General features: G+C 38.2%; 1 protein-coding gene across 2 annotated transcripts in view; it reads right to left on the reverse strand.

The window, feature by feature from the left end:
• SLC2A9 (solute carrier family 2 member 9) overlaps positions 1 to 14,824 on the reverse strand; it is a 138,241-nt gene that overhangs the window by 23,145 nt on the left and 100,272 nt on the right. For both annotated transcript variants that reach the window (XM_009471115.2, XM_087736551.1), the window contains one exon: positions 706 to 833. In XM_009471115.2, the coding sequence (XP_009469390.1) occupies positions 706 to 833 (128 nt within the window). The remainder of the gene's footprint in view (positions 1 to 705; positions 834 to 14,824) is intronic.

Raw genomic sequence — 14,824 nt, forward strand, 5'->3', positions numbered from 1 at the left:
TTAAATTCTACTTTTTTAGAAAATAAACTTATCCTGTTAGAATACAAACATCAGTTGTCAAACAGCTCTTGATGAAACTGGTCTCTGTCCTCCATGCGACTAGTTCAGCCAAGGAAATAATGCAATCCACTCAAAGCAAACCTTATAGGAGCCTGGGGAAGCTGGGACAGGAACAAATTCATCCATGCAGCAACTAGGCTGCAGCAAGAAGGAACCAGCTAAGGAAGAGAAAAGCCTGACAGAAGAGATTGAAAAAAAGAGAGCCATGAAGCCAAGCTTAGACAGAGGGAGGAGAGGAGACGATCTATTCCCCAATGGGACTAATAAGGATTCTCAAAGCCTAGGGTAAACCAGGAGATGGGTGGCCTAAAGGCTGAAGAAAAAGGCAGTGACAATCATCATCAGTGACCACGAACTTTTGACACAGCCATCAGACTTCCTCGCTAAAGCACTCTTGTGGGGAATTTGCCATACAGAGTTGTCCACAGTTACAGTATTTTTTCTTTTGCAGGACAATTTTCTCCAAGACATTCAAACAAGGAGATATGTGGGTAGCAGAATTGAACTGTATCAAAAACATGGTGGGAATTTCATACGCCTCAATAAAAAGACATTTAGTATTACCTGAAAATTACTATTCAAACTTCATATGCTACACTATACCAGCTACATCATAGTATATCAAATATCAAGGCTGCTGAGTACCTGAATGAAAGGGAAGAGCAGTCCGACTGCGAAGTTGGAGAGCCAGTTGACTGTCCCAGCTATCATGAAGGCGGCCGGCCTCTGCGACTGCTGGAAAAACTCTCCAGTGAGGACAAATGGGATCCCACCTGAAACAGGATCCAACAAGTCAGTGGTTTTAGTAAACTTCCTCTGCCAACAGCTTTTTCGCTTATAGAGATAAACACGCTCTGTGCTGCACACCTCAGTGACTAGCACTGCTCTACAGCTCTCTGCTCAGGTGTACGCAGGGCCTTCCGAGCCAGTAAAATGTGACTTGTCAAAATCATACTTTACAGAAGGGATACTTTCCTCTTTCACACCACCACATCTCCTGTTTTACATCCTTTCAGTGATGGCAAGCAGGTAACAGAGCAGTGAATCCGCACAACAGCTTCTAGAGTACCATGTGATGAGCTGTTTATTCAAAATAAGAATCATTGTTTCTACTAAAATGCTTGAAATTCTGAAAATTCAGAAATACTCCAAAATACCTGTAGACCTTAACAGTTGGAAAGATGGCTCCAAAGAGATTAAACAGTATCTTTTAATAATCGTTACCCACTTTATTTCAGCAATAAAAAAGGCAAAACATTTGCTTCTCTATGAGCATACTTTTCATCGATGCTTATTTAATACATTCCCTTACTAGATATACTGCTGGCACTTCTGGCAAGGTCTATTTCTCCTATCAGCCAAGGACTCTGACCTCCATAATAACAAGCTCAGTTGAAGACCATATTTGTCACTTGTGTTTCCTTCCACTTAGGCAGTGGACTATTTTGTATAGCACTGGCATACTGCTGGCCTGACAATAACCCCGGGGAATAGCTGTCTAGTAGCTGAAAGTCTCAATTTATGATCTTTGGCTTCCTTCATTCCAATAGGATATTTCAATAGAAATATTTCAATTTTTATAGAATAAAACATGGATTGCATTTGTTGATTGGCTACATAGTTAATGTTGCACAGTAGACATGCATCTACTTGCAGAATTATTTCACCTCAGTTTGGAGGAATAAACCTAGTAACATCAGTCAGGTTTTCAGTATTCTGGTGCTACCAATTTCTACCTCTAGGTCCTCATGTCTGCCGGTATTATCTGCTTCGCATAGGTGAGATTCATGTACACACATACTATGTAAGTCCTTTCTCTGTTTTAAGCATTTTAACAAGTTAGTGTGAACAATCAAAGGCATATTAATGGACGCACTTCCTCTCAAAAACCTCTGTAACAATCCTGACTTCCAAAATATATATAAATTAAGACAAATACGCCACCAAAGACTTATCCATCCACTGGATCTTATTGCATGTTTTTGCTTGATCTACGCGTTTATCTTTTGCACTGCCCTTACTCTTGGACAGTTGTGAATACATCTGCAAGTGCTTTATGGTAACGCACTGTCATGTAGACCCTTGTGCTCAATGGTACTACACTTAAACATATGCACCAGCAGCTGTCCTACGAGTAATATGAGATGGGAACTTCTAAACACGTAACAGGACATGCAGATGACACATGGTATCAGATATTCTTCCATTCCAGATCTTTCAGATGCAGAGACCATGAATAAGCGCATAAAAGAAAGGCAACATGATGCACCAAATGGCTATATGTTAGTAGGCATCACTCTTCATCATCAGCTACCACGACTTTTTGTGAGAACATATCTACAATGGTAGCAAAGGCTTCAGCTGAACTTTCTGTCCTAAAGACTGCCAGTATAAATTACACTAAAAAAAGTACAGAGCAAATAAATTTATTTACTCCTACTTTATACATAGGAAATGGAGATATGGAGAGTTTAGGCCATCCAAGCCCTTGTTTAGTGTCCTTCTACAAGCCATATGCAGTATCTGAATTCTGTGACTAAAATAAGTGACCTCTCCCAACAGCACTTTGAACATGTATAATAAGCAGCTGAACAGGCATAACTTATCGAAATTCAGGCAACATGTGGTCTATCAATCCTTGGTGGCTTCCACTGCCTATTTTATCATACACTTGGGATTTGGGTTCAAATCTTAAGATATGGCAGGCAAAACAGCAATCACATCTGTTCTGTCAGCATCTGTTTTAGGTCTCAAATGCCAAGCAAGGAAATGGTTTGCCAGGTCACTTGCCCCTTGGAGAGAGGAACTGAAGGACTGGAAACACAGAAATCATGTAAGGTGATTTATTTATGATCATTTATTCTGTCATGCCTTTGCTGTAGGACAATCTACGGAGGTGTTGCTGTTCTTGTCAGTATAATAAAAAATGCTGTTTGAGACCCATTTGGGAAAACACACATTGTACAAGAGAGGAAAAAAGCCATAGGCAAAAAAAAGACAAAAAAAAGTACAAAAGGACAGAAACATATCAGAAAGCATAAACGTTATGGAAATAAAAATACACGGGCACTATCTTGGAAAAAGGTTCCTTGAAATTCAAATGTAATTTCTAGACACATATTAATCATCACAACTTATTATTAGTCACACTTGCCACAAAAGCTCTTCAATGTAATTTGAAAAATAATCAATTAACCTAGTGATGGTAAAAATAGCATTTTGCAAAGTCTAAAAAAAAGAAATTAGCAGCTGCTCCGAGTTCATTCAAATGTTCTGTAGAGGAATGGGAAAGGTGGCACAGACAGACCTCCAGACTTTCCTGTGGCATAGACAAGCATCTCCCTAGCATCACAAAACAGAGAAAGTCAGTTTCTCTAGAGGGATGACTTAAGACAAATTATACTGAAGAACCAAGGAGCCTGAAAAGGGAAACCGAATGAAGCCAGGTCATTGCTGTATATTGCTATACGCCTGGAAGAGCAGACTTGATCTTACTAGGATGCAAAGCAGGGGATGCGAATGCCTGCCAAGAGCCACACCACTGTGAAGAACACACTCCACAACTGAGTGAAGTGAAAAAGAAATTAGGACAACCTGAAGGAAAAACGTAAAGCCTTAAGACACAAACAGTGAAGACACTTGAGATATGCTGAACTGAGCTCCAGAAGTCCATCCCCAGCCATTTCACGGTGCCAGAGGTGTGTTCAAGGACCCCTTTTCTCCTGCAACTTGGCTTATTTGAGAAAGAAAGCTGGGTGCACGGGATTGAAGGAAGCTGTAGTATGCTTTGACAAGGTCAGTTTGGATCCAGGCTGCAGTGTGTCACTACTCAGTCTGAGGATGCAGGCTTGGTCCTCCCTCACTCTCTCTTTACAAAATCCCAGGATTTTCCACCTTACTTTTTGAGTAGTTAAGTCATGACAACAATATGGCATCTCACCAACCATTCCTTACAGAGCCAGTCTCATTGACAGGTTCTCTACATAATCACTACGCTAGATGGGTCCATACTGGGCTGTGTTCAAATATACATACTTGGAAACTACAGTCAGAAGCAGTCCAACAAAACCACTGTATTTTTTGAAACAGTCTTTTTGTCATGCGTTTTGCAACTTTAACATGTGTTTTAATGTGAGTGAAATTGTTTCACAAAATGCTAACTGATGTTCTTTCTCATCAGGGATGAACCTGGCATTAGCATTTTCCCTGGGAGGCTTTCCACACAATTTTCAGTCATACAGCTTTATTTTAGCTCTGCTCATAAAAACAAAAATGTATATTAGGATTTCCTGTAGGAGTTTTTCAGCAAGGTAGCTTCTGAACATGAATTTAAAGAGGTAATGCATTGACCACAATAATTATAGTGATTCATTTCTCATACGTCGCTCTTTTCAGCATTGCAGTGAACATAATGGAAGAAGCTCTTAACATACTGCGGTGCCATTAAAGAAAGATTGTTATACCTGTTAGCATGCTACATCTCTTGGAAATGACAAATTTCCTATTGCAGGACTTGTATATCAATGCGCTGTTTAATGAAACTAGATTAAGCCCACAGGACACAATAGAACATGCAACAATACTTCTATATCTGTGTATTCATTTCCCTCCATAATTAGTCCAGTTACACTTAGCATCAATGTAATTTGCTGGTAAACATCCAGAAACTCAACCCAATAGTCCTTTATGCATGAACAGAAATAGTATTTTTGGAACACATGCTACAGATTTTCAAATACATATTTCAATTTGCACAAGTATCAACATGTTTTCTTATGAAATATTAAGTACACATTTATTGTTTTGTTCAGTGAGCACTTACAAATAAACACTGCTTAGCAGACGTTACTCAATTCAGTGCAAAAATCTGAATACAGTAAACATGAAAAAGGAAAGAAAATACTGAGATCCTCATTCTGTTTTTATCCAGTACCTAACTGCGAGCTGAAGTCATGGCTATATATATGATTTATGAAATGAAACTGTTAAGAGAATGAATGCCTAATACAAATCAAGGAGATTTATTACATTGGTAAATCGCCTCTAAAGGCGATGGAAACTGTGCCCTAAGAATCAGCAAAGAGAAAGTAACTCACTCCCTCAGCCAGGAGCTCATCTTTCAATACACGCTCAAGACAAAACTCTGCGTGTTCAGGCAGTGGCTTCACGGCCAGCCATGGGGCTTCCAACCCCACCAGGAGGACCACCCGTGGCCACACAGCCTAGTGGCCTCCTGCACTGCTCAGCACTCCAAATTTTGCCTGTACAGGAGGGTGTCTGGAAATCCTGAGAGCCCTGATTAGGGCAAGAGCTCCCAGACTTTCCAACTCCACTCTTTGAGAGAAGGGAGTCTTCAAAGTGAGATGTTTTGAGAAAATAGGCAAGTACTTTGCAACAGTGTTCTGTTTTGGAAAAAAAAAGTCTATGCAGCTCTAGACAAGATCAAGCAAAACAGCTTTTGACTGCAAGGCAAGGCAGGTAGAGAAGACTGATATATCCTAATAGGGTTGGGAGATAAAGTACTATCTCAATGAAAGGCTTCAGCATGTGCAGTTCAAGGGGCAAAAGACAACGCTAGAGGGCAGCTGTGGGAAAGAAGCAATGGAAGTGAGACAATGATCCTGGAAGAAAACTGCTGGAAAAACAACCCAATATTCTTCAGTGAGACAGCAAAAGGCTGTTAGTTTCTACCCAGACTTTAGCTATAAAAAAAACCCAAACCAACGAAAAACCCCAACCAACCAACCAACCCCCCCCCCCCCCCCCCCAAATCCCCACTAAACCCCATGGGAAAATACACTGCAGGAGTACTGTCAGTGAGGGATGCAACGCAACTACTGAATTTCTTCCATCTCTATGGGTCTACTGATAGAACAAGAATTTTGCAAAATACATATCTCAGTCGTTAAAGAGGTGTTCTGTACCCTGTCAGATTATTTTAACTTGTACATTGTATCTGATAGAATAATACCCCACCAAATAACAACATTACATAGTCAGATATGATGGCTGTATTGCCCAGCTAATCCTGTTGAGAGAATTGGAAGCAGAATGTGTGGTAGGGGTGTACTGAGTCACAGCTGGATGCTACAGACTCTGCTATCTGTCTCCAGCTCTTCTCCATGGGAGAACTGTTGATCTCATCTACCGCAGAATTAAGCAAAACAGGCACTTTGCTTATATAGAATAGTATAGTTCATCTTTTCTGCCTTAGATTACAGGCCACTTGCATGAAGAATATTTAAAGCTAAGTCAATCTATAGCAAACCATAACACCAAATTAGAAAATATAAATAATACAAAGCCTGGCAAAACCGAATAATATAATGATTAGTACCTATAGTTATTAACAGTCTAGTTTTTAATACAATATTTTGTGGAAAGGGTTTTTGCATTGATTAATAGGCCTTTGATTTAGCATCTATAAAACCTGTTACCCTAACAGCATATAGAAAGCCAGTTCTGGAGGTATTCTGAACTTTGTTGGTGCAAGGTAACCCACATCATTCAGGGTAAATAAATAAACTAAGTGATGGTGCAGAACAAAAATATTTATATACTCTGTTGTAACTTCATTAGCTAAAATGTTAATTCTTGGTTCTCAGGTAATTTACACTAAAATGGTTGACATACAACAACAAGGCTACTAGCTACTGAGGAAACCACACAGTATTCTTTCTATGTCTGTTTAGGCAACTATTTCTAAAGCAGATACTCCATGTAATTTTGTAATGCAAAAGACATAAGAATACCCTTATCTGAACCACCTGATAATTTCTTCTTCAGTGAAATTCTCCCCATCTTGAATAATAATTAGAGCATTTTCCTATAATTTTTAGTTCCATAAGGCAGTGCTCTCAAGCAGAACTTTATGAGCAGTCATTTACTGACTGAATCATTTTTCTCTGAAAATTTGTTTAATGAAGGCAAAATACTTACTACACAACTTATGAACTCCAATAATTTCAGTACTTTTAAGATATTGTTCTTCACATGAGTTATAATAATTCCTTTAAAATACAGCTGTTTCCTGGAAGCCTGAGTAATATCTTAATTTTTAATAGCTTTTCCTTTTTTGCTTTTTTTATCGTAAAAGAAACCAACAGTCCAGACATAAGCCATTCTGCCAACTGCTGTACAAACCCAATATATCTTTTTTTGGTGTTTGGTAACACTTTCAGTCTGGTGGGATATTTTGTGATTTTTTTTTTGTTATTGTTGTTGTCATTTGATTTGTTTTTTTGTGTTGGCTTTTTTTTTTTTGGTAAAAACTGAACGTCGACATTAAATTTCTACTGTGGTACTTAGCAATATTTATTTTTGCTTCACCATTATAATTCTGCATAACTACTGAATAATAAAATACAATTAAAAATACAGTCAACTTTTACCTACATGTAAATAGTCTTTTAAACATTTCTGCAATATTTTCAGACTCACTTTATCATAGCAGAAACCTAATTATAGCCTGACTTTCTGTTCTTCTATCTGAATGTGAAGAAAAAATTTCTTTACTGAGCTATGACTGTCTTAATGATATAATTAATTTTATAATTATTCTCTGTAACAATGATGATCAGACACTGATTAACATCACTTCTGTTAATGTGACATTATTAAAAACAATGATCTCAATGATGAGATCAGTGACGAGAGAGTTTTTACTTTAATAAAAGCACAGAAGTGTCCCTTACATTTTCATCCACTATGCAGATGGCAGTATCATGGAAATACCTGAATTGAAGATTCACAAGTGTGATCAGTCCTAGGTAAGTGAAATATTCATACAGTCACATCACTATGACAGGACTGAAAACAGGAAAAACCCCAACCTCTATCTAGTCTAGGCTTATTACTTCTACAATAATCTACTGAAAAAAATATAAAGTCATTAGACATGATTTCCCTGTCAGGAATTCAGGTTGACAGCCCATTAGCACAAAATGCTGCTGGTTGTGAACCTATGCAAGCTAAAACAGTCTTGAAAACTCAGTGTGGCATGTCAGGCTTTCCTCATGAAATATTTTAACAAACAAATTAATCATAGTAGCAGTGCACAATTATGTCATTGTATAGCTGCATTCATCCTGAAATACCCCAAGAGTAAAAATAGTGGACCAAATTTTCAGAGAAGCTGGGACAGAAGAGTCTCTCCCTGTCTTCCTTCTCCTGTTTACGATGGGTAACAGACCACGTCCTCACTGTTTATGATTTCTAGAAACTGTTGAAACCTCTAGGACACTGGCCTCAAGTGCCAGTGATTAAAGAATTTGGCTGCTGCTCCACAATGGTAGATAGGGTATGGAAAGCAGCAGATGTAGAACTAGTGAATGTAGGACAATAAAAATATGGTTTTTTTCCTTACTGTGGCCGATAACCAAAACAGATATAGCAAACAGCAATACTAGAAGTACCAGCTTGAAGAAACACAGTAACAGTCTTGCTGCAATGAAAGATATAAACCTTTCTGATGAAATTCAGAAAGAAGTCACCAAAGCCGTAACTGAGTGTTCCCAAAAAAGTGAAGTTTCCGGAGTAGGGCAGATAACATCTGGAGATTCAAAGGAAACAACTGCTTACTCGGTCAAACTGACACCATCAGACTACCCTTGTTCATGCAATTGTCCTCCTGATCTATTTTCCCCCTGAAAGTCTCTTACTGCTGTTTATTTAGCTTTCTATGTAGTAGGCTGGCTATCAAGAAACACTGTCCAGACCCTAAAGCAACTTTCATTGCAACATAAAACTAGTAAAGATTTGCATTTAAATGCTAGCCATGGAGCTTAGCCAAAAATAGATGAGATGAACTTAGACCTTTTCTTTGCTGTGCATTGTGCCTGGGCACAAGGAAAAGAAAATATTTTTATTGTCTTACATTCATTAGTTCTACATCTACTGTTCTATATATGTATTAGTTTGCACTTTTGTGAGTATAAATATTTTATACTAATTCACAGGAGAAACAGTATATTTTTTTACTAGGCTTTTTATATTCAGTCCCCATTAATCTGAATAATGTACCCAAGTCACTTACACAGCTTTTGAATAAATCAATTTTTCACGGTTACATGAAGCTCTAAAACACATGGGTGCATTTTTCGAGCAGTCAATTTCTTAAGTGTTGGAGTTGTGAGCCATCAGCAAGTAATTAACGATCATTTAGGAAAACATGCTAGTTCAGGTAAGAGGAGTGCTGTCAAGTGTCAAAGCAATCACATTTTGAAAGCTTCAATTAAGGTAATTTGTAAAATCTATTGTTAAAGGGATAAAGTTCATAAGTTTTCCTGCTGCTAAGAACTCCATGTGTCATCTCCAGCAATTCCTTTATCCAACAGCTACGCTTGCCTTCAAAATTCTAGGGGTTCATTCTTCTTTAGAACTTCCACTAGTTATGAAGAATTGAAATCACTTCTGTAACAGAACTGTTAAAAGCTACGCATTTACTCTTTAAAGAGAGAAGTATTCAAACAAAACATAAAACAGTTATTAATCCCAAAACATATGTTGAATGACACTGTATTCAATATATTCAAGGGGCATGTTATCTTCCCCCCCAAAAAATTCAGTGAAGATGCGGCCAGATTGAAAGCAATTCTAGTTTTATTTCTTAACAGCCCCAAACCTTGGTTTGTTCACTGAAAGGCAACCAAAAGATAAATTCTCATGGGAAGCCCTTAAACTTCCCATCCTTTCATCTCCTTGACTTAGTAGAAACAGTTGAAAATACTCCTGCCCCCAAGCGTAGGCAGGAGCTTTTTCCATTGCTAGAGAAAACCAGAGAAGGAAAGATAAATTGGATCTCCTGTTGCTGTGCTTCACAGCCCACATAAATTGAAGCAATGGCATTAATATGGCAGGCCGTGATGGCTGGCAGCTGGGAGGCTAAAATGCTAACCCTAAGGCTACTTGTGTTGCATGGGCAGCAGTTTGCAGCAATGGAGTGGCACAACGAGGCAGGGGATGGGGCCAGAGATCACTCACCAAACCTTCAACTGAGACTGGTATGTATTGCAGAGTAATTATGTATCTCCAGGTTATTATGAGTTCCTGAACTGAATTGTAACTCATGTTTGGAATATTTAACTGCTTTTAGTGCAGCATGTTTTAAGTCTACTGTTGTGCCCACAAAAGCCTTACAGCTATCAACAAACCAAACCTTTTCTTAAACACCCAGGAAAACTATAAGTTATTTCTGCACAGATACCCTTCTTATCTGACATGGGAACTATTTGACATTATCAAAGGATGCTTACCTGCTGGAAAGACTGTAAAGGCTTCTAGTTAACAGAATAAAAGACATTTTGAAAATTAACCTAAACTTTCAAATCTGCTACTTTTTAATTAAATATAGAGCACCACGAGTTTGTTTTTTTAACATGATACACTTTTCTAGTACAAAGAGAAGTTTTTTTCCACTCAAGCAAGCTCCAAGCTCTTTCTCAAAGTGTAGGAGAAGAAAGTGTACTAAAAGAATGCCTCTGTGGGAGGCCACGAGCATTAGAAATTCTTACATCCCACTCTATGTGGAGAAGCTAACACAACATCACACAAAGCTTCTGTAAATGCCTATTTCAGGCAATAATACTGATGCTGCCTTTCATTTCAGTACTTTTATGTCTACGTGTGTGCCATCACACCCTTGTCTGTTTCACATCCAAGAGATTTTTTTTTCTTCCCTGATGGCATTTCAGGTTGAACAAACCTCATGACTTTCAAAGTGACCCTTTTACCACAACTGCTCTGCTGTCAATCCAGCTGCATGTTGGCATTCAGAGTAAGAGCACAGGCTGATTTAAACTTTAAATATCAAAATATCTTTGATACACCTCAGGGCACAGCAGTGATTTCCTCCGAGTTTTCTTTTGTTTACTTCATAATGTCAACTTAACACATGCTGAATATGCCATTATCATGCTTCTATTGTGTCTGTATTCAGCTGTGCTAGGAAAGACTTCACTCACTCCATAAACCATGACGAGTATTATAAAACTCAATTATAAGACAAAAGTCTCAAAAAAGATACAAAAAGTGAAACATTTTTCTGAAATGGTCTGGTTTGTTAATGTTTCTTAGCTGCGCCTGAAAATGCAATTACTATAAAAAGCAACAGTTGAAAAATGAAGACCTCGCTACCATAAAAATACGATTTTTTCAAATTCCATCGGAGAGTGAATTTTATTGGTTTCCCTTTTCTGTGATGAGATTCTGACTGGAAACATACCACTGATCTGATTTTGTCATCCTTATGCATACCGAATAGGAACTTAATTTAAACGTCGGAATCACACTGGTTCACGTTTGATCCTATTCACACTAAATTCAACCTTACACAAACTCCACTGAAGTCAGCAGGACTTCTTCTGAAGGGAAGCACCACTCATCCACAGAAATACCTACAGCATTTAGGACCAAAATAACTACTTCTAAGACATTACACAGCATACAACAGTAAAGTCAAATGCCCTGAAGCTACTATGTAAGGACTAAACAGAGACTGCTGCTTGCTTCTCACTGTAGCACCACAGATTTAAAAATAGCAGCTATTGATATAAATTAAGTCAGGGGCTGCGTGCTCTATGTAATGACCAGCTATAAGATCCTCTCTCAGAATACGCTCATCTTCGCAGACACATGGACTTTTTGACAAATGGAAACAAAGAAAGACTTTATACAAAGAATCAAGCATCTCACTTAGGGATAAAGGAAGACCACAGGACTTGGAGATAAAGGAACACAGGATCAGATTGGATCATCTGGTTCAAACCCAATCTCAGCTGTTTCAGGCAGCATTTCCTACAGTCCTTTTAGAAATTTATAAAACTCTTGTGTTTAGTTTCTCCTTTTGCTGTTTCCATTGAGAAGCTGATACAGAGCTCAGCTCCTCTAGTGGACAGAAGTTTTCTTCCAGTTTCTATTCTAAATTTATCCACGGCTAGCTAGCACCTAGGTTTGAGTTTTTGTTGTGATTTTCTGCAGCAACGCTTGCCTTCAGCTTATTCTCTCTTCTTAGTGTTATTCTCCTTTTCATGCATGTATTTAGAAACAGAAATCACATTCTCAGTCTTTTTTGTTAGAAACTATATTCTGTATTTCTTCACATAAAAATCTATTTTCTTCACCTTCACTGTAGCCGTTTGTTGCAGCCTTCCTGGCAAACTGCTGCATGAGCAGTTCTGTGCTCCAACATTCAGCTCTAAGTCATCATCTCAAAAATGACATGACACATGACAACACAATAAGCATTTCTCACATTATGATACAGAGAGACAATGCATGACAATATGATGCATTAGGTCTCTAAGCAAACACGTAAAAGAACGTACATATAGAGTGTTAATATAAAACAATCTTTCAAATGACTTAGATAAAATATAAACAGCTATGGAGAAGTTTTCCATGTGACAGTTACACATATCATTCTTATACTCTCCCTTAGCTAACTGGTGTTTTCAGACATCCTTAAATCCTCACCCTGTTCCTGAGTTTCTAAGCCTCTTTTTCTCTCCAACTACCTACTGTTATACACGTCCTATTACTAGAAATGGGTAAACTGAAAGATGAAGTGAGATTTCAAACAAATCACTAATCTCAAACTTGGAAGTGCTACCAAAATAACACAGATTTCCTGCACAAAGATGGTTTGAGTTATGAAAATCAAGCAATGGGTATAAAAGCAACTCCTCAGATTTCTGGAACTTCCCCTAGTATTACTGCTTGTAATAAAAGCTGATTTTTTTCCTTGCAGAGGACTCCAAGGAACTCCTGGGGAATGTTCCCTGGAAGAGGGAATGTTACTGCACACCTGCCTGGGCACACGTGTGACTGACCTCCCTCCCAGCTACAGTGGTCGAAGGAAGGGCAACACACTTGTGCTACACAAACACCTTTTACAGGTCTTACTGCAACAACAGGGTCTTGGGTTATTTCGACTTATTTCCAATGGTAAAATAAGTCCAGCGCTCCAGTTCACTGTGTTTCCAGAGCCACCAAATATGCAGAAGTTTGATTCAAAAGAGACAATATTTTTTCAATTTCTGAAAGAAGGTGATAAATGAAGGATTGCTTCAAAGCCAGGTATATTATTAAAACAGTCCACCTCCTTCCACCCTTTCATTTAGTTAAAGACAGGCATCATACCTAACCTCCCCCACCATGATTTCCTTTCTCATCTCTGCAGCACTGCCTCCTCCATTTATCAAAACTGGATAGAAGGATGTTACACTTAAACAGAATATTCTTCTAAGGGAAAAATATTAATAAATATCTTCATACAAAGATAATGCATGGAAATGCTTTATGCCAAGTTTCCAAAGTTCTCAGGGTCTCACTGTATCTTTGTCATGCTTATTTCCATCGGGAAGGTTATCTGGAAGTCCATGCCAACATTGCTGTAATCCCCAATTAATCAGCTGATTGGTTTTTTCCCCTGCATGTTCCACCATCTGGGGTGAATCTCTTGACATGTGGCAGAAGAGCCATTCTCTGGTTCAGAGAATGAACATTTAATTCTTTTATACAAATTGAAACAGCATCAAAAACAAAAACTGAAAGACCCTCATCCCAGAATACATTACAGCCTCTCTGGCAGGTGGGGTCACATCCCTGCAGGCAAATAAGGAAACTGTCCCTGGATTGGACACATTTTGGGTCAGGTGGTGGGTAGGTTGTTTTGGTTTGGTTTGTTTTTGGTTTTTTAAACTATTTCGCTGGTAGAGAAAAGGCGTCAATCTCCAGCAACTTTATAAAACTATCTCCAATCACCCAGTGCACACACATGCATATAGATATTTTTCAATTCACCCAGCAAAATAAAAAATCATTCGTTTGCACAGCAACTGTGGCAAAGGCACAATGGATGAACTGGGAATTCAAATAAACAGATAAAAATAAGCAAAACCTACACTTTTTCTGTTTAAGTCAGATATTAGTGTGGTTTTCCTGAAAACCACATTCTGCAAGCACATTTCAACCTGCTTCAGTGTCCACAAAGAGGCAGCCACACAGGTTTAATTGAGAAAGTAGGGATAACTGCTGTTAGCTTTTCCTTTTCACTTAAATACTATCTAAGATAAGGTTAAAGAAGTAAGGCATTTCGCGCGTACCTAAGCCCATCTATCACTACCCAAATTTCCAAGGAGCTGCACATTATTTACCCACTCAGTAAAGGCACTCCAAATCAATGCGTTTGCTCATGATGCCTAACCCGAACAGCACAAATGCTTTGTGGAGATACTGAAAATGTTCTCTTACTATTTTTCTGTGATTTCTTTTCTCTATTGGTTTTTTTTTTTTTTTTTTTGCTTGTTGTCTCCTTAGGAGCCAGAACCAATCCCCTCAGTCCCTTCTATTTACTCTTTGCTGGATGACAATTCTTCAGTTGAAACGTATCATATATTTATTTCATGAAGCTTCTGCCTTTTTCTTGAAGTGAAAACCATAAAATTATTTACTAACATGTTCCCATAATCAAAAGTAATATTGGAAAACAGTATGTTTCTCTGCAACCAAATACCTTCACTCGTGTATAATTAACGAAATGGGCACAATGAAGCAACTGTCTGGAACAGCGTGGCTCCTTAATCTATACAACAATAAGCGATTTTTGAAGGGTATTTTTCTTTCAGATCATAGATTGACTATCTTGAACATAAGGGCCCGTTTAATTTTTACTAAATGCATGGAAGCTTTCTGCTCTTTGTCTTTTGATAAAAATGATGAAGTACCAAATCACACACATGCCTGAACGTACCTGTTGTTAGCATTA

This window comes from Nipponia nippon, unplaced genomic scaffold (assembly GCF_047370975.1).
Source record: "Nipponia nippon isolate SJK-2023a ecotype South Korea unplaced genomic scaffold, ASM4737097v1 scaffold_6, whole genome shotgun sequence".
Taxonomy (NCBI): domain Eukaryota; kingdom Metazoa; phylum Chordata; class Aves; order Pelecaniformes; family Threskiornithidae; genus Nipponia; species Nipponia nippon.